General features: G+C 39.3%; 1 protein-coding gene across 1 annotated transcript; it reads left to right on the top strand.

Annotated features, from left to right (window-relative positions):
* Positions 1-4174: 4174 nt before the first annotated feature.
* On the top strand, positions 4175-5191 carry LOC147420666 (uncharacterized). Its single transcript, XM_086504571.1, has one exon. It carries the CDS (start codon positions 4175-4177, stop codon positions 5189-5191), a length of 1017 nt encoding a protein of 338 aa, XP_086360697.1.
* The last annotated feature ends 21453 nt before the right edge of the window (positions 5192-26644 follow it).

Here is a 26644-nt window from a genome sequence, read left to right as displayed (position 1 = left end):
CTAGAGAGTATATAAGTCAAAACACACAATGTGAAAGGGGATTCTTACTCACTTGATAAGCTTTGGGAAGAAGGAGATGGCTATGGAGTTCTTGAGCTTTCTACGCGCGTGCATGGACGATTCAGTCCCATGCCAATAGCTAAACTCTAACCTCTTCTCTCTCATTTGCTCATGGTGTAATCAATGCTTGATTAATCAAAGATTAGTGGCTGATCTGTTGATTAATCTCTCTCTTTTTTCATATTTCCCTCTTGTTTAAGCATGCTACTAAGTGTGTGTAGGCTTGTGTAGAGTGTTGGTGCCCGGTGTGGTCATTCTATGCTATTCTATGCTCATTGTGTGCTTGATTAGAGTTGGATTAGTGATTGATTAGAGAGTAGTGCGTGATTAAGCTTGTGTGCGAGAGATTAGGCCAAATGGTAGAGTAAGTAGTGTGCTCACTCCTCATAGCAACATCTTACCCGCTCCGTAGCTTTCTTTGTGTGTAGGTTTCACCTTCTAATCCTCCATTTGGCATGCACAAGCCTCTTGTGTGTTTCCATGCCCTAGCCAGATCCTACTCTTCGGATTGACATTATGTTGATGTCCTCCCTATGCTAGGATGACGTCCCAACATTGGCGCCGCTGTCGGGGAGCGATTGCCTAAGCTAGAGGTGCCATTGGTGTGATTAGGAGACACTAATTTCCCTAATTTTTTTTAAAATTTTGTTAGTTTTTAGATTAGGTGTGTTGATTAATTGAGTGATTTTTAGTGTGATTAGTGCTTGGGTTAGCATTGATTATGCTTAGAACATCACAAAACAACCCACACACATCATTAGTTCTTGGTTTTGATCACTAATTTTGACAATCAAATTCACTAATTTTCCCTAACTTTGATGCTAATTTCCCGTTGATTGATAAGTGTTTTTTGTGCTACACACAAGTAGAAAGTGAGTTGGGTGTATGGACAACATGCCTATGTGATCCACACACTCATATCCTACTCCATTTTTGCGTAAATCGTAGCCGAAATCACCTATTAATCACTAATTTTCACTAATTTCATTCACTAAATTTTCACTAATTATTTGGGCATTTTGCAAAGTGCTAATTTGTATTGATTATTTGATGCATGTCCATGATGATTATGTGTTTACATTCATGCTAAACGATGCTACACATTGATATTTTTGTTGGTTGTGTGTAGGTGATTTTACGGGATCGACACACACACACACACACACACACACACACACACACACACACACACACACTAGTGTGTTGGGCACTAATCAAGTGCTTAATCGCTGAGTTTGTGGCTAATTAAGGTGCTGAAATTAATGCTAATTTTTTGATTTTATGTGCAGGTTTGGTTCATGAACCATGTGCATTCATAAAATGCAAAACTAGGTGCGGTTTATGCCCGCTTGTGTGTAGGCGGAAGTGCCTAATTTGGGGCTGTTTTGGAGTCCAATTTGCTTATGAGAAGCATGTGATTGCTTATGGTTGTCAATGAGTTATGGTTATGTTTTTCCAATTCCGTTGTGATGCCAAAATGCTGTCGAAATTCGGTCAAATTTGGTTATGTATAAGCGCTTATGTGCATGATTTGATGCAAAAAGCGTGTTAATGATTGATTCAATTTGAGATTTGGATGCTCGGATTGATGTTTAATTGATGCAAAATGCTGTTTTGAGTGCGATTAGTCATCGTGCAAGAGAGGGTGATTTTTGTGTTCATTTAAGCGCAGTTTCGAGACGATTTGTGTGCTTAAAGAATGATGTTTTGTGCGATTGCTTGATTTCGGTGTTTCGATTGCTTGATTATGAATGTTTAGGTCGATGAGCTGATCTAGAATTTTCTGCTAATTTTGGCAAATTTTTGATAATTTTGACAATTTTTTGCTAATTTTTACTCAAATGTACTAATTATACTCAGAAAATTGATAAATCGCTTAATTTGGGTGAATCGTGGAGTGCAGGCGCAATTTTTTTTTGTTTTTTGAGTGTTTTTGCGTGATAGTTTAATTTTTTTTACATTTTAGGTTTTTGTTTGATAAGATTTGATTTTTTTATTTATATTTGTGTATTTTATTATGTTTCTATGTTTTTTTTCTATTTTTGTTTGTGTTTTTGTGATTGTTTTGTGTTTTTTTGGTATTTTCTTTATTTCTTATATTTTAATTGTGGTTGTAATTTTGTGCATGTTTTGATTTTTTGGGTGTTTTTTAGAATTACTGTATGAATTTTGAAAATTTTAATGTGTTTTTTGTATTTTTTGTATTTATTTTTTGTTTTATGTGTGTTTTTTTAAATTTAATTGTGTGATTTTTTTATTAAAAAAAAAACTCACCTGTCTCCTGCTCCCGCGTTGACCGAAGCTGGCCGCCTACCTACGCGCTGAACCGCCTGTCGCACCATGACTCGCGCTGAGCTACCCCGAGTATTCCTATGCGCTGAGCTGGCTCGAGTTGTCCTACGTGTTCACTGCAGCCACCGAGACATCCTACGCCTTTGAGCCCCGGCGAGACATCCTACGCCTTTGGGCCCCGATTGATCTTCCTACGCGCACACCCTGCCTGGTCTTCCTACGCTTTCATACACTCCCGGCCCTGCCAAGACTTCCTACGGTTTCGTTGCTCCCGACCCTTGATATGCTATGCGCAGCCCTGCCAGGTCTTGCTATGTGGTGCTGAGCACCCTCTCGACAATCTCGGCTCCTTGGTCCCGCCTTGGCTGCAGTCGGCGCACCCTGGCTTGGCGTATTCGCCACACACACACACACACACACACGCCGCTGGCTCCTACTGGCCCACCAGTTGTTGGCCCCTTTATCCACGCCATCAAGACCTGCCCACACACGCGCTGGTTCACCACCACAACACACACACATAGCAGCTTTAAAAATATAAAAAAATAAAAATAAAAATAAAGAAAATAATAAGAGCACATTCACACACACACACATTTGGAGGCCGCAATGATTTACCTACAACAAGCACTGTTCCCCTCGGCCCATTGACTTGGCCCATGAGGCACACAAGCCAAACACACACCCGAGCTCAACTGCTCTCTTCGATGCAAGCCTTAACTGCTCTCTTCAACCCACTTTTGGCACCATTTGCACTTTTTGTGCACCCGCCATTTGACAGAGGCAACCGCTACCAGCCATTTGTATTGCGGGGCTACCATCGGATACCCTGGATTGGCTGCCATCAACACCGAGTCTTCGACTCTCACAAACACACAACACACACACTTGCTAAGCAAGGGCCGGCAAAATCGGCATAGATGAGGAAATAACACGCCCAAAGCCCACAACACACGAGCTCCGAGTCGAATTCGGGAAATCTCTGACGGCATCAACAAAAGGAAAAGAGGGCTTCAAATATTCGAATAAGGGGTGATTCACCCATCTCCCACTGAGTTGATATTTGCTGCCATCACACACGAGGAAAGCCAAACGGCAGCTTCGGAGTATTCCTCTAACAACGATACGCATGATTCAATTGACAACGAAATTTTGGTGAGGTCCACCACCTTATTCACACCCGCTACATACGGTAGCCAGACCTACACCTAATGATGACGTGGTAATACATCTGGTCAAAAGCAGCTGCAGTGAATGGTAGTGACCTTAAGGAGGCTGGAAATTGAGCATTGCCAGGCAGAACTTTCTGTGCAAGTCATCAAAAGAGCAAATTGAAGCTGAAAAATTGAGTGTGCCAGGGATAAGAGTAATAGTGAAACCGGAAAAATAAAAATTGCGGACAAATACACTGCAGAAGTCGGATGACCTATGGTCACCTGCGTGGTGGTTTAATTTAATTAAATGCCATATAAAGTGTGCTGTCAACAGGAAAATTGAGGTTGTTTTAGTTCAGGTCAAAAGTGCGTTGCTAATCTACAATTTTGCAGATAAAGAGAAAATTTCATCGCCTAATCAACTGGAATCGAGGTATCAAAAAGACGAGTATCGTTGCAGTACAGTGGTAAGTATCTTGCCAACTAGTGCTACAGTTATACAGGTAAAGCAGATCGTCGAGATCACAGCTAAGCCTAGCAGAGAGCTTTGAATTAGGAAAACCACTGGTCACCCGTGGGAGATGCTAGAAAAAGGGAATACAAGTGCTCAGCAGGTCAGTAAGAGGTTTGAAAGAAAAATGGAGCAGCAGATGTAATAGCCACAGTCAATGGCAACATCGGCAAATCAAAGCAGTTATGATGCAGCTTCAAGCTCATTAATAACAGTCAAATCAGTTGGCATCAGGTTGGAGTTAATAGGTCATTTCAAAGACTTTCCATGCTACATGGATGATGCATACAATCGCTATCTAAAGTCGAAGAAAAATGCACTGAAAAGCCCGACAATACAGGTTGTGGAAGTAGACGAAGCTACCAACATGGCTAATTCACAAAAGAACCTAATGGAAGATTGTTTAGGATCCGTGTACATGAAGCTCAAACCAAGTAGTGAGTTGGACATAATAAAATTGCACAGGCAAGATCTTCCAGAGGTTAGCAATTGTCGAGTCACTGTGCACTTGATAAAGTCAAATTACAAGGACAAAAACTGTAGCAGTCTCTTTAGAGATATGGAGGGTAGATGGTACAAAGCAGAAACACCTCAACAAGCGACGGAAGAGCCAGATCAATGCTTCATAGCTCATGAAGATGGTTCAAAGTTGGGTTACAAATACGTGTCGACAAGTGGTAATATTTACCGCTTGATAATGAGCTTAGCTTTAACATCCAATGCAAATACAGTGGTAGCTCAGAACAGAGAAATCACTCAAGAGACGGGGCCTACTATAATCAATCTGCCAAAAAATGAAGACATAGTCAACAGGAAGGAATTCCTTGAAGCCATGTGTAAACGACAGTTGCCTTCAACCACTTCAGAAGTCAACAAGCAACCTGAACCAATAACCCTTCATTGGATCCACGAAACGAGATGGAAAGATCCAATTTATGTAGATTCTGATGGACAAAGATGGGTTCAAGTCACGCGGGTAAGGACATTTAGCGAGTCAGTTCCTAGGACACTATGGGTAGCGCGCATTGGAGACAAGAGCTATGATATAGATGGAAGATGCTATGAATTAGATCTTATTGTGTTGCAGATAAATTATCGGAAAGAGCTGCAGCTTTCATCCTATCACCTTCAACTCCACAAGACCAAATTGAGCAACGGACACATGACAAAATGATATCTAACCAGGTACATATTGGTCACACTGCCACTATTGCACAAAGTCAATCACTAGAAGATAGGGAAGTGCACTTTAAAAGCTCTAGGCTTCCACTGACACATGATCAGACTTCGAATTTGTATGAGCACAATTCAACTCCTTTCATTACACAGATGAGTGCCACGACACAACAGTCACAGGTACAGAACACTACACATGCACCACAAAATGTACCAACACAAACACACGTACAATCAATGGAAGAATCAGCTATTGAGTTAGCATGACTTCACAAAGACCTAGCTCAATCAGCTAAGCTAGATGACAAAGCTAGAATATCCACATCTGGCATAACAAAGATACCTCTTACATATAGGGAACACTCTCGGATGGGGGGGGTCCAATTTCCACCTCACTTATTGCAATCAGAACAACCCTATCAACTGCAAACAGCAAAGGAGAGTCACAATACTCTCTTACAATTCAAAATACAACAGAAGCCAAATCGACAACATAGTCCTAAGACTATACAGAAGCCACAGATAAAGGATCACATGTTGATAAAAGACATAGAATTAAAGTTGGTCACTGAAGCAGGGGCTGAAACAAACATCTACCAGGGTTATAATGGAAGCTATTACAAGCTTCTTGAGAATGTCAGAGTCGAAAAAGATAAGGTCAATCAGTCAAAGCCAGCGTCAGTGTTGGTTTTTAAGTATCTGCATGTCATGCTGATGACATATTTGATCCAAGATACTATGGGCAACGAATACCAACAATATTATGGACAGATACCTCGACCACGTATAGAACAAATAGGAATAGATGTGCATTGCTACGAATGTGGCATTGATAATCTAATATTCAATTGCCCAGTAAAGATGAACTTAGATATGATGAAGCAGCAAAACCAAGACAGTATCAGGCTGCAAGCAGCAGAATCATTAAAGCAGACATCTCCAAATAGAAAGTTGCCAGAAAGAAAGCATATCTTGTCAAAGGATACCAGAGACAAACTGATGACTAAAATATTGGAGGTCAAAGGCGTCAATGATATTTCGATTGAAAATCAAGCTGCAAAAAAAGATCAGCTACAAAGGATAGTCTCAAATAGCTTGGAATTTTTCAGGCCTGAAGTCGGCCTGAAGTCGAAAGATCCAACAAAGATGCAGCGGACGATCCAATGTCAGAGGACGTGGATGAAGAAATTATCTGTGACCCAGAACCAGAGCAGGTGCGGGCAGTCAAGGACTTGCCACTGAAGATTTCAACAAGCAGAAATGTGGAATCAAAGATTCTACATAATAATGCTAATAGCATAGATAGTTCAACGCTAATGAATGTACCTCAGAATTCAACAAAGACAGAGATCAAGTCTCAAAGCCAAGAAACAGACATCTCAATGTGTTCAAAGGCAGACTTGAATCAAAAGGCAGAGGCGGTCATAAAGACAGATCCTAATATTGTCTCGCCAATGAAAGATGCCACAAAACCAAAGGTGACACAAATCACAATTAACTTGAAGAATCAGAATCAAATGGTGCATCAAGCACATGAAGCCTATCAAAAGACCTACAAACAGATCAATAATGAGCAATGTGAACCAAAGGCCACGGTAAGCATTGCATCTGGAGAAAAGAGTCAACATACTTCTGTCCAGCTGGCAGAGGAAATTAAAGACTCAAACAGATTGTCAAAAATAGAGGCACAAAGGACTGTTCAAGTCAGTTTAGATGCAGAACTCACCAAAGCATGTCATCCACAAGCAAAGAAGTCCAACAAGGAAGTCACAAATGCAGCTAAACATTCAATGATAAGAGCTGTGGATTCAACACCCCAGGGAAAGATAGACCAACAATCTAGACTACATTATAAAAAGGTCTTTCAGCCAAAATACCCAACCTAGAGTAAACAAAGACACAAGCAGCACATCAAAACCTATGTTGCGGCCAATGACATCAATGTCAAAGATCCAGTTTGGGTAAATGATCCTAGTCCAAACAATTCAGGTAAGCAAATGGGATGGATTGCCTCCTAGTACAGCTTAGAAGAGCAAAGCTACTACAGTGGTCATCCGAATGTTTGGTTACCTAAACCAAAGATATCAGGCTATACAGTAGCAAGTGGCTTCAAACCAAAACAACAAACAGGTAAATCAAGATCAAATTCAACTCAAAATAGGTACAGACACCGACAAATCAAGGATACAGGTCCAAAACGTCAATATGTCGTCTGTAAAAATAAGCCAACAACAAACAACAGATACATATGGGTGCGAAAGCAGACAAACGAGCAGAAGAAGATTGAAGTCATCTCCCACTTCCACAAAATGAAACTAGCCGATCTTCTCAGATAATGGACCAAAAGTTAAAACAAGCAATTTTGACAACCAAGGTCACCCAAGTATGGCAGAAAAAACCTACTTTGCCAATATGGTCCTTTAATAACCCTCTTTTTGAGGATCTGAGCTCTAAATGTCTAGATATATACTTTGTTGAGAGCTCAAGACAGTAGTCAAGTCAAGTCAAAAAAAAAAAAGAGTCAAGAGTCAGGCTGCTGAGCCGATAAATGAGCAAAGTGTTAGACCTAAGCTTCAAGTCCTAATATTTTTCTGTGGTCTATGAGTCTAGCTAATTAGGCTACAGCTCAAGCTGGAAGAGTTGAGCGTAATTATATCAAGTCGCTCATTCTGTATAGGTGACCATAGTCAATCTATTATTTTAATCATGGTGGAGAGGCGAAGTGCTCAACACAAAACACACACGCACTTGTGCACATTAGGAGAGTGGAAACCATTGCATCAAACGCCCTTCTCAAGAGTGGTGGAAGCTAGTAAAGTGAATTTAATTTACTTTTTTAGCTGCATTAACTCTGAGGAGCACCCATCAATACTCTTCTCTCGCACAACATAATCTTACCCATGCATAAATCTGTGCAAGCATATCGAATGTCCCATAATTGTACATTTGCATTACGCACTCTTTATTGTTCCACCCATGCACTCACCTTGCAGGTACACGCAACAACAAAGCAACTCCAGACTCAAGGCAAATCATTGACCCTTTTCAAGGGACAGAAGGCTTAAACAATTCACTTTCACGTTATTTATATAAGCCCACTCAATTCAGTCCATAAACACCCATCATTGTATATTCCCATAATAAGATCACATACCTTTGGGCACTTTTTCCCATGAGGTTTTTCCCCATCCAGGGTTTCCAGACCCTAATGTGCTATACCTAGCTTTTTATTTTGCTTTATTCCCATAATAATTCAAGCCAATTGCTTTTACTTGAACCCAAATTCCTAATCTCATATTACACCAGCAAGTCAACCCAACATCTTACAGCTCTTCAAAACAACATTCACCACCAACTTCAAATCTCTCTAGTGCTAGCCAACCAGGTAGCGCAGGAGGACGTGCACTGAAATCGGATGGGGGGAGTGTTTGGCGGCTAAGTCAACAATGGCCAAACGGACCAGTCAAAGATGCTATTTACTAATTTTAGTAAATGCTAACGAGGCCAGATGATGCGAATGCAAAGTAAAGATGAAGATGAAGAAAATACAAGCAATAGATGCAGAGAAGAGTTGGAATTGATGACTATCTATGGACTTACGGTCACAATTGATGGTCAATTAAGTTTTAGGATTTTCCGTCAAATGACCGCAAATGCGGGTTGTAATTATGTTTTGGGCTCATCAAGAGTTCCAACTTGTAAACATTGAGCTATATTTAGATCCTAGGCAGTGCAGATAGCAGATTAAGTGAGTTTGGCCATTTGGGTGCCCGGCCACTTCTAAAAAGCCTAGAGAGTACACACAATGTGAAAGGGGATTCTTACTCACTTGAGATAAGCTTTGGGAAGAAGGAGATGGCTATGGAGTTCTTGAGCTTTCTATGTGCGTACATGGACGATTCGGCCCCATACCAATAGCTAAACTCTAACCTCTTCTCTCTCATTTGCTCATGGTGTAATCAACGCTTGATTAATCAAAGATTAGTGGATGACTTGTTGATTAATCTCTCTCTTTTTTCATATTTCCCTATTGTTTAAGCATGCTACTAAGTGTGTGTAGGCTTGTGTAGAGTGTTGGTGCCCGGTGTGGTCATTCTATGCTATTCTATGCTCATTGTGTGCTTGATTAGAGTTGGATTAGTGATTGATTAGAGAGTAGTGCATGATTAAGCTTGCGTGTGAGAGATTAGGCCGAATGGTAGAGTAAGTAGTGTGCTCACTCCTCGTAGCAACATCTTACCCGCTCCGTAGCTTTATTTGTGTGTAGGTTTCACCTTCTAATCCTCCATTTGGCACGCACAAGCCACTTGTGTGTTTCCATGCCCTAGCCGGATCCTACTCCTCGGATTGACATTATGCTGATGTCCTCCCTATGCTAGGATGACGTCCCAAAATTTATCCAAACTTTGTGAAATTGCTTTACCTGTTTGTACCATCATCTTGGCAAAAAACAAAGTCCCAAAAGTAAATAATCGCGATTATTTACATCTACCTCAGATTTGAGTTTTTTTGCAGAATTGAGTATACCAAAGGGTTAAGCACATGAAGTAGAGTACTCATATCAAGTTTGGTGAAATTTGGATCAAAAAGGTGAGACCTAAGTCAAATTCTAGAAAACTGAGTCTACGAACTCTAAACAATTGGTAATCATTTGAGCCGAGATCATCTCATAGTTCTAGCCCAATTCTGGAAGGTGTTGCCACAATTCAGTCAAGAAGCTAGAAGTGATTGTTCACTCCAAAAATTGGCTAGTATAAGTGATTACACTTCAAATTGAGCTTCTACTTGGACGATCAGGGATACAAATCGCGGTGGATTGCAAATTAGGTTATTCAAAGCCCAAATTTTTATCATTTCAAAGGTTGCAATCAATTCTGACACTTTCAAGCTAGAGTTAATCAACTCTTGTGAGTGTAAGAGCAATCAACTGCCAAAAAAAAATCAACTCTTGTGAGTCTAATAGCAATCAACTGCCAAAAGTACTTTGGCAAAAGCAATCTTATAAAACTCGAGCAGGAGTAATTTTGCTAATCAACACCAGGATCTGCTAAGAGATAGTTCTTAGAGACCAAGACAACATGGAGTCAAGTTGAGCCAAGAGTTCAAATGCATGAGAGCCAAAGCTAACCAGTAGCAGTAGCAACACATGCACAACTGCAATAGAGAAAATTTTACTACTATATGGCTACAATGCAGATAAGGTTTTGTATATAGATCCGAAAGGCCATAGGTATCTTATGAGTGGCACGATCCTATTGATTAGAGTAAAGCCCGATTCAGAGAACTCCCAGATATTCACAGATTTTAGTGAAGCCACGTATTGCAAGCTCAAAAAATGAAGTGCAAAATATGGATCCAAGTGGTCATCCAGAAACCTGCACAAGCCCGCAAAGCATCCATTTAGTGCATATGCAATCAGGATCATTGTACATGGATTACATTGGTCAAATCTACAATCAATATCAGCCAATAGAAGCAAGTTTAATTTGAGAACCAAGTCAAAGGCAGTATAAAGGTCAGGATGAAGCAATCTATAGCCTGATGCTTAGTGTTTTAAAAGAAGATGCCGATAACTTGACGAGTACACAAGCTGAAACTTCTCAGCTAGAGCTTGACATGATAGAACCAAATGAAATACCACCAGTCATGGCGTATTGCTCAGATTGTGGAAGAAAAAGTGGACATTTTCATGAAGATTCTCCAAGAAATCTAAACAACATGGACACATTAACAACCAAGCAAAGCATGGAGCAAATTAGAAATGTGAATCTCGATTTATCACCGAAGGTAAAAAAGAGTGTAAGGTTTGCAAATAATTCTGCATCCACTGCCACAAGTATGCAATCATTCACGAGTCTAAGGGACACATCAAAGCGAATGATGTTAGCTTTGTATGTTACACATAATTCATTTGCACACCATGTGGACCAAAAAGGGCAACTGTACAAAAAGGATCAACCAGTGTTTGAACAACCCACTCCCAACTCATAGAAGTGCGTCCAGTGATAGATAAAAAAGGATGGTTCATTTTAGAGGATAGAATCTATTATAGCCCATCCTCTCTAGAGCTGAAGGATATTACCCGAGTGAACCCAAAAATCTGTTCAGAGCCAAACTCTCCTCCATCGAAAAGTAGACTTCGACGTTGTGACCAAATGAGCATATACTTTGACCAAAATAGATGTAGATATAGACGAGATTCTAAAATCTATGTTGCAAAGGGTCCTGAAACCACAAAATCTCATATCATAGGAGACCCATGGGATAGACATTATCAGGGAAAAGATAATGCTATCTACAGCTTGACTTGGGAAGATAATTTGTCATGTTTTATGGAGATATATAGGAAACGATGCAAAAGGTTTATAGATTCCAAATATCAATAGTGCTACCCAAAGTGTGCCTTCATAATCCCAAAAGGTGAGACTAAACCAGATCCAAAAAATCTTAAATTCTCATAATGGAGCAGGCTATAGTGATCACCCTACAAAGGGGAGAGCTGCAAATCATCAAGCTCAGCTCTAATACCAGGGAAATGCTACACCAGTAAGAAACCCTAGAACTTCTAGCCAGCAGACCCCTTCAAATCAAAAACCATTGAAAGATCATATGGTTCTTGGAAGTTCTCAATTGACACAGATTCCAAAAGAATTTGTAGATTTTTAAAAAAATGAAGATCATTAAGGACAAAAGTTTCAATCAATCTCCACAAGTCAAAGCTAAAAGCCGACAAATCCCATAGTGTTCAAGCAATTGCATGTGACCAAGCTCACATATGCATATCAAGATACAAACAATAATGAATACCAATAGGTTCATGACCTTGTACAAGCCCCTACAAATGTTAAACTTGGAGTCAAAGACTATCTGAAGATGATGCAAAGCCTTAAGTTACCAGAACATGTGATAGATAGGTCAAAATCAGTGGAAGCTAAAGTCCAGAAAGCTACACAAAGGTCACCACCAAAATCTCCTTTGAAGAGACAGATTCTGCCAGAAAGTACAGTGGATCTTCTAAGATCAAAAGTTTCTCAAATGTAGGTAGACAATGCTCAACATTTGCAAGAAAAAGGTGCAGTGTCACAGTCATACGAGTCAACATCAACGGAAGCAGGTGATCAAGACAAAGCCAATGTAGAAAAATTGCAACCCACGGACAATGCCACAACAAAATCAATCAGTACGGAAAGAAATCCTGAAAGCTCATGTTTTTTGGCACTTTTTGTACAGAAAGAAATACTGAAAACTAGATTTTTAGTTAGACAAGAACCTCATGTCTTTTCGCACTTGGAAAAAATGTGGCCAACCACAAATGGAAGATGCTCTTGAATTTATGAGCATATCTGGAGATAAACCTATTAATATTAGGGAATCGTCTCCACCACCATTCAAATAGGTTCATAGATCATCACAACCCAATCCCACGTGATCACAACAAAGGATATACCAGACGACATCATAGTGGGAATGCCAATGGCCCAGAAGATGTTAGAGATACGAAGTTCAAACTTGACGGAGTCATCATCACATACAACAAATAATGAAGACCAAGACTAGTCACTCGTGGACAACAACACAAAGTCCTCAAGCACAGCTAAAATGGAGATCGATGCCAAAGCAAAGATTATTGAAGATGATTCATCTCCATAAGACTTAACCTCAGAAGAGATTAAGCAGATCAGACATCAAGAAGTGCAGATCAAACAGAGCAAAGAGCAACCACGAAATCCGTTGAGCAGAGAATGCCACCAAGACAAGAAGTAAAGAAGATCAAAATTGCAGACACCCAGGAAGCAATAGGAAGTCCAAAGATCCATACATTGCCAACTAAATCAGCTGATGAAAGTCAGATTGGAAAACTAAGTCTCAAGCCACCTTCCATAGAGACACATTTAGATCAAGACTAGACCGTGACAAAAGTAGAACAAAAATCTTCAATAGAACCTCCGATGAGAATAGTTCTAGTTCTTAGCAACAGTACAAAAGGAGCAAGTGTCAAATGTAATGCTCTATTGGTGGATAAAGAAGCAAAGTGAAATATGGTTGTAAATAGCATCCAAAGAATACCAGAGATCACTCCAGGAAAATAGATACATATACCGTTAATGCTAGATTCAGAGTTGCAAAAGTCACAGGAATCAAAGACAAATCTTGCATACAAAGGTAAAGTTAAAATAGACCTTTCATCGATTAACACAAAAGGTGTGACAACATATGCCTCTACATCAAAGTACCCTCATGGATTAGCTTCTTCAAGCAAGTCAGGCTTTCAAAACTTCACGTCCATTGCTAACCCAACTGAAACCTCTAGGAAGACACCCAGAAAAACAAAGATATTTCAACCAAAGTACTCAAGAAAGCAAAAGATAGTCAAGCAAGTGTTTGTTATGAGCAGTTTTTAGTCAAAGTCAATGATCTGGTTTGGATTAAATATAGGAAATCAACACAGAAAGACGAACACATGGGATGGATAGCATCACAATGGAGCTTAAAATAACAAGAGTACTATAGACGTAACAGACATATATGGATACCAAAACTGTAGGTAAGGGCATATGGAGTAACATCAAGGCCCTCCCAAGAAAGAAGGCCCACTAGGTATCAATCTCAACAATATTCCAGGATACCTAAGAAGAAAATGTGCAAAAGGACGATATCAAATACTGCTACAGTCAAGCACAACTCTCAAGGGGATACAGAACAGAGGTAGATCTCAAAGAATCTTCCTCTTAGACAAGGATTCTACACAGGTTATACAAAGGTTTGGCTATCAGTCAACCACAAGCCAACTGCAACTACACCAGACCTGCATGAAGATCTCAAGAGCTCAACAAGACCTAGAGCTAAGCAAAGTCAACAAAGGAGTTACAAAGGTCCCAAGAGATTTGGATTCCTAAGTCTTCCAATGAATCGAGTTAAAATCCAGATGCCAATAGCCAACATAAGCCTGCAACAACCTCAAATACTCCTTACAATAGGCCCAATTGGAGAATCACACGAACAATGGAGTCTTCACAGTCAAAGAAGGACAACCCAACCAACAAAACTTTTGATTCAAAGATGATAAAACATGTATGGCAAAAGAAACCTTCAATTCCAACTTAGTCCTTTACTAATCCTCTTTTTGAGGATTCAAGCTTACTTTTACCTGAAGAATTGTAGTAAGCACAAGAATGTAAAAAGTGAAGTCACCAGGGTGCAAAAAACACTCTTTGGCATAGTAAAAGTTGGGCTGTTGAGCCATAAAATGAGCAAAGCATTAGTCGCAAAGCTTCAAGTTGTAATAAACTCTGTGCTAAGAGTCGTAGTTATTAGGCTTATGCTCAAGCTGGAAGAGCTCATCATAACTAAGTCATGGCGCTCATGTTGGATGAGATGAGCATAAGAGTCGAAGTCTATTAACTTACAATGGGTGGAGTGTCGTAGAGTCCAACACTTCACGCACAGTGCAGAGTAAGATGAGAGCACATATCCTCAACAACAAAAAACATTCTTAAAGGGGTGCCAGCTTGCAAAGTCATGTCATGTGCTTTTATAGCTACACCATCATTTTGAAGAACCTCTCAAAATCTTTCTTGCACAGCATATTGTTTCCCATGCATTTCTATGAATTCATATAGGGTGTCCCATCATTGGACATATGCATTAAACACTCTTTTTTGCTTCCACATATGCACCTTGAGTGGACTACAGCAGGAAAACCAATGTTCCGTCATGCTACCTTCATATATTTGTTGCCCTCTTATTTTAATATCTTTAGCAAATAATCCCTTCAGTACTTTATTAATATTTCCCATGCTAATCAGTACTTCATAATGCGCTTATCCCAAAGGCACTTTTTTCCCATTGGGTTTTTTCCTTTTGGTTATGCAGATATTAGACCCTAATTTAGATTATCGCTGTTCTACTTCACTTGTACATACTTTTCATAAATAAATTGCAGCCTCATCATTTTTTTTACCTTAGCCAACAGTCTTTTATACGTTTTAAAATGTTGCTCACATGTATCCAAGTTTTTCATGAGCCTGAACAAGCGGGAGCCCCGTGATGTCCTTTTTAGAAGGTTATCAGGGCTAATGCTATGGTTTAAGTGGGCAACCTTCAGAAGAAGTCCTTTACAGCTTCTATGCCAGATGCATGTTCTTGCATGTTCTTGCGATCAAGCAATATGTTGGCATTCAAAGAAGCCTTTTACACTGGGTTCTTCACATGGCGTGCAAAATTTTTTGGACCAGTGATCATCAATTTAACTACAAGGCTCGTCGGATATTTAGCCATAGACTCAAGAATAGAGTTACTAATCAATTTTTACAAGTCCTTGACAAAGAACGGTGCATCCAATATCAAAAATCTCTTCAAGCACTTGAAGACCGCCTCAACAACCATCAACCTGAAGACTACTTCATTCCATGAAACTGTGTCAAGGGATAACACAGTGGAGGAGGGGGAGAATGTTAGCAGCAAGCTAACCCATGTAACATTTTTCGAAAGCTTCATGGTAAAAACACTTATTATTTTCACAAATCGGAAATATTGTAACTCCTATTTGACGAGTGGATATTGTAATCTATGAGCGGGAGCTATCAGCTTCCAGATTGTATCAGTTAATCCTTGGTTAGAGCTCCCAGATGATTAGTTTTTGACCTAAAAAACCTTGGCTAAGGTATAAAAGCCAACTTTGTAAAGTTTTTATTAAGTTTTTGGGTACGAAATACACAGCGTGAGCTTACGGTACTCTCTTCTCTCCTTCTCTAGCTTCTATCTCCTTTGTCAAATGTCAAATTGCAGTGTCGTCTGTTGAATTGCAACCACATGTAAGAGCTCTATGCATTGAGGTAAATATATCATGATAAATCGTAGCATTTGACGTCGTCAACCCGTGGCCTAATTTCATCATAAGTAGAAATTTAAGCTAGGAAATCAAAAAGTAAGTATAGGCGGGGTATTGGGGTATCATTGCTAAACATTTAGATGCATTCGGGGTCAAAAACGACTAGGTCAAAATCTCACGCATTTCTTGCCACTCATTAAAAGTGAGATTTGAGCCCATAATCATGTGTGCTTAGTTCTTATATACTTGTCCTAGAAGTTCATAGCATTTGGATGTCGTTTGATGCTGTACGATTATGGTTTGCTTGCCGATTAGCGATTAGCTTTTGATGACTTAGGTCATTTGAGTGCAGATTGAGTTAGATGCGAGTTGTCTGTTGTTTTCCAAGAGATTGACAACCTCTTGTAGCCTCCATGCACTAGTCGAGTCAACTTCATCCCATGAAGTGACAATTATGTTCATGGTTCTCGCTATGTCTGCCAATAAGATAAGAGTGAGGTTAGGAAACCCATCCACAAAAGTTGTGAGGTGAGAGCTTAGCTATGCAAAGATTGAGTACCAATGTCTTTAATTTGGCTTAGAGACCGAGTTAAGCTCTATGCTATAGGTCCATGTTGGCTTAGCATTTCTTGGGTAATTAGCATACCACTTTTTCATTGGAGGTGGGCGCATGAGAGAGCCAGACTCGTACACCCACTCGCTCCACAACACTATGTGACACCTCCTTTTTTGGAGGGGATCTATAGTCCCAAATCGTTATTGATCCTATATTGTCCGATCCATTTATAGTATTGGGCGAGGTTGACCCAATGATCTCCTCTCATGGAGCAAATGTCTTACCACTATGCTAGTGCACACATTTTTTTAATGTAAGGAAAAAATGTAGCATTATATTAAATAGTTTTGGCATGTCCACAATCCTAGTTCACATCGAGCTTACACCAAGTCATTAGGTAAAATATGGACCCCAAAAGGGCCCTTTAGGGTCAAAGATGTTTTTGTAATATACTCTCTACACCATTGAGATTGGGCTTGTGGCCACGGTCCATCAATTTTTGCATTTTTTTGAATGGCCATAACTTGAGCATTTTAACTCCAAATTTATCGGACAATAATGCATTTGGAGAGCATTTTCGAGCTCTTTCCATAGATATGTTATATGATATAGTTCTGAGGTACATAGATATGGCCTATCCATGCCCCCCTTTTATGTCCTATTGCTGAGTGAAATTTGATTGTTTGCTCTTAGAAGGCCCCTTTGAGGTTCATATGTTTCCTAATGTTCACATTTAGTTCACACCACCAAAATGCTGTGCACATACCTTGTAGAGTTCACATACAATTCACACTTGAGTTCACATGCAAATTCACATTTGCCCAAGTTTACATCTAGTTCACACTAGAGATCACTCATCGTGATCTTCACCGACACGCAATGCCGATTTTCAACCATAGATCCCCTCTAAGTTTGAGGTGTGATTTAGTGACAAGGCCACTCACTCCCTTTTTTATTACAAAGAAATGATAGAAAACTACAATAAAATCCAGCTCAGTTATGAGCCATATCATCAACTCCTCACTGCCATGTGCTTAGGAATAGGTGGTGCTTCCATGACCATGCCCCAAAGTGATAGATTTCAAGTATGTCACCTTGTCCCCCAATTTCATCATCTCTAAATGGGCTCCTTTACTCTATGCATTTATAACCATTGTAGCACTTCTTGCATCACTAATTGGGGTCAAATAGATCTTTAAGGTGTTTGGAGATTGTTCATAGGGGCCTTTACACACTTAGCACCAAATATGGTGTGCTTAAGTGTGTGAGAGGACATGGTAGCCACGTGTAATAAGATTACTAGCTTAAAAAAGGATGGGATGGAATGCAACCCCTGCCAGCTCATCAAGTGCAACCAATAGGGTAATCCCCTTTTGTGTCAAGCAGGGCAATGTTTAAAATGGAAAAAAGACCAAAATGCCCTTGAAATTTTTCAAAATCCTTGAAATACCCCTCAAATTTCAAAAATTCCCAAATGCCCCTCTCATTTGGCTAAAACTTCTTAAAATGACCTTCAATTTTATCAAAATTCCCAAGATAACCCTCATTAATCCCGCATACATCTCTCTAGACATAATTTTTTGCAATTCTTCATTGAAGTATTGGTTCTCCATTGTTAGAAAATATTAGGAGTTCTATTTGTGATCGTAATGTAAATCAAATAGTTCATTATTTGTAGATATACAAATGCCATTATTTGTCAGCTTATTGGTGAAAATGTTTGTCTAAGATTCTTAAAGATAGATCTCTATTATGCAAAAAAGATCAATCCATCAAAAACCAGCACAAAGGGTAGGGGCATTTCGAGATGTTAAAATCTTTTGTCCTCTCTCTCTCTCTCTCTCTCTCTCTCTCTCTCTCTCTCTCTCTCTCTCTCTCTCTCTCTCTCTCTCTCTCTCTCGTGCGTGCATAGTGAGCATAAGGTGCCCTTAGCCCTGATCGGTTGGGGGGACAAATGATGTCGCATGCTCGTTTTTGCTGGCTACTTGCCGAGAAGGGTACCCCCCCCCTCCCTCAACACTATTCGACCCGGGGTAGAAAGGTAAACAAGGACACAAAAAGTAAACAAGGACATGGAGGGGTAAAGAGAAGTAAGCTTTATAGATTCTAACAAACATAAATATATGTAAGATGCTGCAAAGCATTCTTTGATACCAAGCTTGGGAGCTTCTCATAGACATTATTTTTCATGAGTGCTCTACTTCTATTGAGAGAGAGAGAGAGAGAGAGAGAGAGAGAGAGAGAGAGAGAGAGAGTCCTCCTTTTGGTCTATCTTGGTCTAGCAATGCTACCAAGCTTGATTATACAAATTATATAAGTTAACATGGTGTGAAGATGAAAGCTAAGACAAGTCATTGTAACGATAAAGATTTTTCTGAAAATAGAGTGGGTTCTAGAATTGGTTTCAAACATAGGAACACAATTGGATTCAATGTCTCTGCTCCGCTCTCTGACTTTCTTCTATGCTTGCATCTTCCTTATAAGCAAGACATGGTAGTAGGGCACATCCTAACCTCCTATATAGCAAGATGGACATCTTTTCAGTCTACCTAGGGTTGACAAAAGGGCTACCAAGTCGAGAAGTACAAACTGGGTAAGCCAACAAGTTTTTAAAGATGAAGGCTTATAATTTCTACACTGTGTAATTATCAAACTTTTCATGTCTAAGAGTAGAGTTGTGAAAAGATTAGGGCTCATAGTTTCTAATGTACTAGGAAAGCTTCAAGTTTCAAAGAGATGAGTTGGATTTCTTTTAATATTACGAATTTGATTAACCCTTACATCTATGTTGCTCTCTAGATGCTTTGCTTGCATCTCTATCTATGTTTTGTGTATAAGCATGGTAATGGTTTACATCATTGGAACAATGCATAAGCAGCTTAGTACGATCAGGTGCACACTATTTGTTCATGTACACTTTCTATGTTTTGTGCACAAGCATGGTAATGGTTTACATCATCACCTAATCACAACAATGCACCAACTTAGTACGATAAGATGCACACTATTTATTCATGTACACTTGGTTTACATCATCACCTAATCACAACAGTGCATAAGTAGCTTAGTACGATAAGGTGCACACTATTTGTTCATGAACACTTTCACGTCATGCATCTTAAAATGTGATAGAATCTCTCCCTTGTTGTCAAAGTATGCGAGCATAGAAGCACTTGTGTTCAAGAAATCAATACTAGTTAGCTAGATCTTTTAGGTCTCTTGTGTATTTCTTCTTCTTGCGTTTCTCTCTCTCTCTCTCTCTAAACTCTTTTAATAGTATTTGTCACTCAATTATTTATTTTGGTGATGTTAAAACATTCTTTGTGTGTGTGTGATGATAGCTATGCAACAAAACGACTCCTTGCGAGCAATGCTTGGAGAAGGTTTGCCTAAGTTTAGTAGTTGTGAGTCTAGATTAGCCGGTCTCAAACCAGGTTAATAGGAAGTAAAGCATGTACAAATAGTCAAAAAATTCTCTAAAATTGCATATTTTAGACATTATCAATACTTTTGGTGTGCATCTTAATGGAAAGGAGATGTGCATTGCACAAACATCAACAAAGTGGGGCCGCATGGGACCGCTGCTATTTGTTGATACATTGGGTTGTGAGCATTTTCTCTTGTCGACAAAATGCAGTGGTATAAGGGGAGGGTTACAGATGGAGAGGTCAAGAGTTTAGGAAACTTTTCATGTCAATAAAGAAGTTATAGAATATTCCAACATCTTACAAAAATCCCAAAATTATTTCAAAGACTTGAAGCATTTGATAAAATTGGAATGATGCACAGATGACACAGGAAAGTCAAGATATCTCTCTCTCTTATATATATATATATATATATATATATATATATGCATACACACACATGTGTTCTTGAATCAAAGATTTGTCACATAGGTCTTGAGGCCTCTTGCTATTGTTCCACTATAGTAACTATGACATTCAAATTTTTTATGCTCCCCTCGTCCCCCCCCCCCACACGCACATTGGGTGAATAGCAATTTTCTTGGAGCTCATGTGTACATACACATACGACTTGTCATCGTGTTATAGTAGTAGACAAATTGGCGCTGCGGTTGAAGTGACGACCTCAAGACGATGCGTGAAAAGGGGGGAGAGAGAGAGAGAGAGAGAGAGAGAGAGAGAGAGAGAGAGAGAGAGACAAGAGATGAAGCAAAAATAACTTTGTTATTACCCAAGTTGTCATATATATCTTTTGGGATTGTTTGTATAAGATGAAAATTTTACCCTTCTTCTTCTTTTTCTTCTCTCTCTCTCTCTCTCCATAGGTATCCAATTATTGAAGACTTGTTGTGTAACTTTAATGTCTCTTTATATTAATCCCACACCCTTAAACATTTTGTTCTCTCTTTCTATCTCCCCCCTTCTCCCTGCCGCGTGATTCGTTGGACGCTAAAAAGTTGTCCTCTCTCTTTCTCTCCTTGACTTTTGATAGGCACCTTTTTCTGTCAAAATTTAGAGAATTTATAAATTTTTAAGCATGGCCCACAGTTTATCTCTTAAAAATAAAAAGGAGCAAATACCTTAGAGCTATTAAATGGTTTGTCAATTGGGCAATCTCTCTCTCCATTTGAGGTGCCAATGTGAGGGTTAATTTTTGTCAAACATTTTATCCATTTTCTACGGGTAAAAAACGTTAGCTACCCTTTTGAAAATACACTATAATTTCAAAATAACCATAATATCTTGAAAATTTGAAGGGCTTGAAGGGTTCCCTTGGTGAGACGGAGTCCTTTAATAAAATCTCTTTAATAATGAACTTGGTGTAAAATTTACTAAAATTATGTAAGGTGAAGCTTCACTTTAGCATTCTAAAACAATAGAATGCAACAAAAATAAAGACATGTCACGATGTGAAATGAAAGTAAGTCTCCATCATGCATTGAAAACAATGAAAGTCTCCTTAACCCAACATAACACTAAAGGTTTCTTTTGAAAAGCCAATAACATTAAGGCAAGTCTCAATAATCATCACTGAAAGCATTAAAAGTATGCTAACTCCAGTGTTCTCTCCTCTAAGGGTTCTTTTAGAAAGCCAAAAATAGAAACTCTTTTGAGTTTACATTATGAAAAGTAATGAAAAGCAAGCTTGTCATTTAGGCTTCTTTTAGAAAGCCAAAAAGAGAAACTCTTTTGACTTTACGTTATGAAAAGTAATGAAAAGCAAGCTTGTCATTTCTTGGAGTACTTCACTTTTGCATTTTAAATCTTAGCCATTACTTTAGATTATATGTTTTGTTAGGTTTCTTTGAAAAGAACTATTGAGTGACACTCTTACCCATTACTTTAGATTATATGTTTTGTAAGGTTTTCTTGAAGAGAACTATTGAGTGACACTCATGGGCCCTCTCCTTCTTCCTTAAAATTTTAAGCTCCATATTATATAGTACTAGTATGTAACCCTCGCATTGCTGTGGCTAGAAAAAAAACATGGTCTGTATTCTTATGAAACTAATTTATGTTTCAAAGCATAAAAAGATTAATATTGGATTTATGTTCGTGTCATGTAATATCAATTATACAATGGATGTTCCATCAATGTATAATGTTTTGATCATATATAATAATACATTTTTCAATCTATTTAATGACCATAACACCAACACGACAAAGGAATTAAGGTGGACTTATGCACCATTGCATGCACTCAAGTATGCTTTAGGGCCAGCTTTGATGAAGATCATAGAAGACTCTCTCTCTCTCTCTCTCTCTCTCTCCACACATACATCTTGAATTAAAGAAGACTTATTGGCTAGATCTTTGAGGTCACTTGTAATAGCTCTTAATTTCAACACTCGTCAGATAATACAAAAGTTCTATTAGTGATTTTCCAATGAGACTCTCTCTCTCTCTCTCTCTCTCTCTCTCTCTCTCTCTCCCCTTTATGAAAACTTGAGTTCAAGATTTATCAAATGCAACTTTGAAATCTTGTGTGTGTGTGTGAGAGAGAGTTCAAGACTATAGATATAAATTTGAGAGAGAGTTCAAGACTATAGATATAAATTTGAAAGCACTTGCGATTGTTCTTCCAATGTCACTGTGTGTATGGGTGTGTGTGCATGCACTCAAATTGTCAAAGACTTGTAGCATGGATCCTAAGACCTCGTGCTATTGTTCCTTGTACTCTTTTTCAATCCCCCACCCCCACCTCTCTCTCTCTCTCTCTCACACACACACACACACACACACACACACACACACACACACACACACACACACACACACACACACACACACACACACACACACACACACTCATTACAATGAAGAGATAGAGGCTTATCTTCTCCAATATTCTTTTAAACATATTGGTTGGCAATACACAAGTATGGACTTTCTCGCTCTTATACACACGTAATCAAGTAGGGACTCTCTCTCTTTTGTATGGCTGAAAATCATGACACAAAAGAGCACCTATTTTTGTAGCCGGTTGCTACATTCCTCATCATTTATGCTTGACCTATAGCTTCAATCATAGAGCACGAGTTCAGGAAAGTTAACTCTCATCTCTTATTTTACATACAATGTCTTCCGGCACTCACAAGGATTCTTCTTCTTCAACAAGGTCCACTACCATTGTAGAAAATGATCCAAAATATCCTAAGTGTGGAGATAGCAACACAACCACTCAACCAGCGACATCGACAACCATGATCATGGCATACTGGGTATCGTTGCAAGAGATCGTAAACAAACAAGGTAAAGACTTATGGGCACTTGCAATGGAGAATGGCACGCTAAGGATTCTTGTGGTTGGAATGAGAATCTCAAGAGGATACTTGAGATGCAAACAATACATTTGATGAAACTCAAAGAGGAAGTCAAGGAATTAAATGCTCTCTTGTGGACTTGAATGCTTTGAAGGAGCGCATGAGCAAAGTAGAGCATGACCATGTATTGAAAGAGGATAAATTTGACACCATGAGCCGGGATGTATGCGACATGAAAAATGTATGCACAAACAAGTCTTGGATTGATGTATGTGGTAGAGATGTGATTCCTAATTCCTCCCTCATACAAGCTATGGCTCAAACAAAGAATGTTGAGGATGTGGATGTAGAGGAGTTGAAAGAACGGAAGCGATGTTCCAAGAACATTGTTATTCGTGGAATTTGCAAAGAGAAGTTAGAGACGCCTCCTTTTCATGCCATTGTTATTGAATATTTCTTCAAAACCCACTTTGTTATGTCCGGAAATATGGTCTATGGAGCACATAGAGTGGGTAAGCAAGAACCCCCTCACTCGGGAGAGCAGCCAATTGTATGCACCGTATTGGATGAGACCAAACGAATGAATAGTTGGATCTATTTGAGGGATACAAAATGTTTTGTATGTGAAGATCGCACTATTAAGCAACAAAATATGCGTTGCAAGGCATATGAGGAAAAGAATAAGAAAAACAAGGAGATCTCTCACAAAGAAAATGTGCCCAAGGAGGAGGCAAGTCCCTCGAGCAAATAGGGATGTACGATCTATGAGGCTGAGTTACAATTGAAATTATGCTTTTGGAATTGCAATGGATACCCATGGAATGCGGGGGTTGGCATTGATGAACTTACAAGCAAAGCCGATGTTGTACTTCTTGTTGAAACTTAGGAGCATGATACACAAAGGATTTAAAAGCTTGGAGGATTGCAATGTACATTCATTGATGTGGTCAAAGAATCTCAAGCAACAAAGAGGGCAACGAGGGATAACATGTATGGTTAAGAAAGGATTGGAAGATTTTGTATCAATTGTGAAAGATGACAAGTACAAACGTTATGTATGGCTATAAATTATGACACAAAAAGAGCACCCATTTTTGTAGCCGATTGCTACATTCCTCATCATGATTGTCCCTTTTATGCTTGCATGGATAGAGATCAACCATTTTTTGATTTAGAAGAGGACATTGCTTATTTCAAAGGCAAAGGTCATGTTATTGTATTTGGGGATATGAATGCTCGCACAAAAACATTGCAGCATGATACTCAACAATTTGATATGCCATACATTTCAAGGGAGTCTGAGGAAGTTCACTTGTATGATCGTACTTCAATGGATGAGAAAGAGCCGGATCACTATGGAAAGTTATTTTTACACATGTGTAATAGCACGGGTATGCTTATTTTCAATGGTGTATCTTTGTGGAGTGGAACCAATGGATTTACATGTAGAAAACATAATGGAGATAGTGTGATTGACTATATGCTACTCTCTGAAGCCATCATGTATCGCATAAATAATTTTTTGTTTGGCCAATGGACCCCGAATCAGAACATTGGACATTATATATTGACCTTGCATGTGGAGAAGCAACTAAGCATGATAGTCTCAGCCAAAGGGAAGAGAAGTTGTAACTTTATATGGATTTCAAACGGGCACCAATGTACCGGCTCCGACGTAGTGTCCATCGTGTTTTGGCTTTGACGATTTTCTCCAGTTTTTGGCTTTGACAGCACATACCGACGAATACCGCTCTTGCGGACCATTCCAGAGCGGGTTTTTCCCTCAAGCGCACTTAGCTCTTGGCAGGTGTTTTTGGTTGCATGTTTATTGATCGATGAGGTAATGTGTGTCAGTTTCCCAGTGGTTTTGCTCACAGGTTGTACAGTCTTTGCAATACAGCTTATGCAACACCACATGTAGTGTATGAGTGTGTGGAGCTTTTCAGAGAGCCTTTTTGCACAATTTGGTGCAGTTTCAGGCTATGTATGCATTATGCGGTTACAGTTTGAGCCTGGTATAGCTCGCCACAGGTGTTTTTGGACAGGTATACGTCCATAGAGCCATTCAATCAGGAGTAAGTTGTTTTGCGAGTGAGCAGTGCTATGTATGCCATTTGTGGATTTTGCTACTGAGACACTGAGTGTCTATTTTCATGCTATTTGGTGAGATTTTTGAGTTTTTGCTCAGTTTACAAGGAAAACTCTATCGGATTTTTCCCAAATTCTTGCCATGGTTAATGCGTATTCGTTGTTTACTCTATAATGGTTTAGTGGTCAAGTCGACTCCCACTCAGACAGTTATCTGCAATTTTTTTGGCTTGCGATTTGCATTGAGTTTTGACTCATTTTGCAAAGGAAATTCTGTTTTTTTTTCCTCGTCTTTTCACCATAAAAGTTTGCATTGTTATGCCATCTTGTAGAGTGGTCGATATATTTTCACTTTTGACAGTGATCGAATGTTTACTCTCACTTTGACAGGTTTTGTCATTTTGGACACAGCTTGGTGTTCTTGTACCCACTCTCGCAGGAGCGAGGATTAGCATATGCTTGTGTGGCTAAAATCACACATTTCACAGGTTTTTGCAGATTTTTGCAAGCAGTTTCTCTTGTGGGATGCATTTTGAGCTAGTTTGCTCTCACTTGTGTATATTGTTATGCTCTTTACGCTTTGTTGAGCAGTTTGTCCCACTTTATGCTTGCAGATAGAAGATTGTGGAGTTGTTTTTGCATATGTGAGCATTGGTCTTGATGCAATTGGTCATGGTTTTCATGATTGCGTAGTTGTTGAGCTACCTCCCACTTTGTTGCCATTTTGGGCATTCACTTATGGCAACAGACGTGTGTGACATTGAGAGACGGCGGTCTCGTTCTTGCCGGTATGTGCGATGTTGGCATTGTGGTCACACAGGGTACATTAGGCATCGTTGTTTCAGGCGTATGAGACAACAGCGGAGATCTATGCATGGTGCACATCAGGCTTTGACACATGCTAGAGCAATGGCTTCATATGCCAGTGATAGTGATGTCGCATTTGCCTTTAGCATTCCTCCTGATTACATGTCTTTGAGAAATGACACTTCTCCATATCGGTTGCTAGATGAGGATGCATTTTTCCATGTCACACTGCATCGTGACTGGTTTAGCACCTTCTCTAGTGGGAGTCTTGCTTGTCTACACTTGGCCGATGGTTCAGTGTTTGACATAGAGGGTGCAGGAGATGTTTGTTTGTCTTTGCACAGTGGTGCATCATACATGATACGACATGTGCGTTATGTTCCTCAGCTAAGACAGAGCTTGATCTCAGTGAGATAATTAGTAGAATTTGGTTGTC

This window comes from Adiantum capillus-veneris, chromosome 28 (assembly GCF_014529385.1).
Source record: "Adiantum capillus-veneris isolate H3 chromosome 28, ASM1452938v2, whole genome shotgun sequence".
Taxonomy (NCBI): domain Eukaryota; kingdom Viridiplantae; phylum Streptophyta; class Polypodiopsida; order Polypodiales; family Pteridaceae; genus Adiantum; species Adiantum capillus-veneris.
The sequence above is the reverse complement of the archived record's forward strand: the minus strand, read 5'-3'. Positions and strand labels throughout refer to the sequence as shown.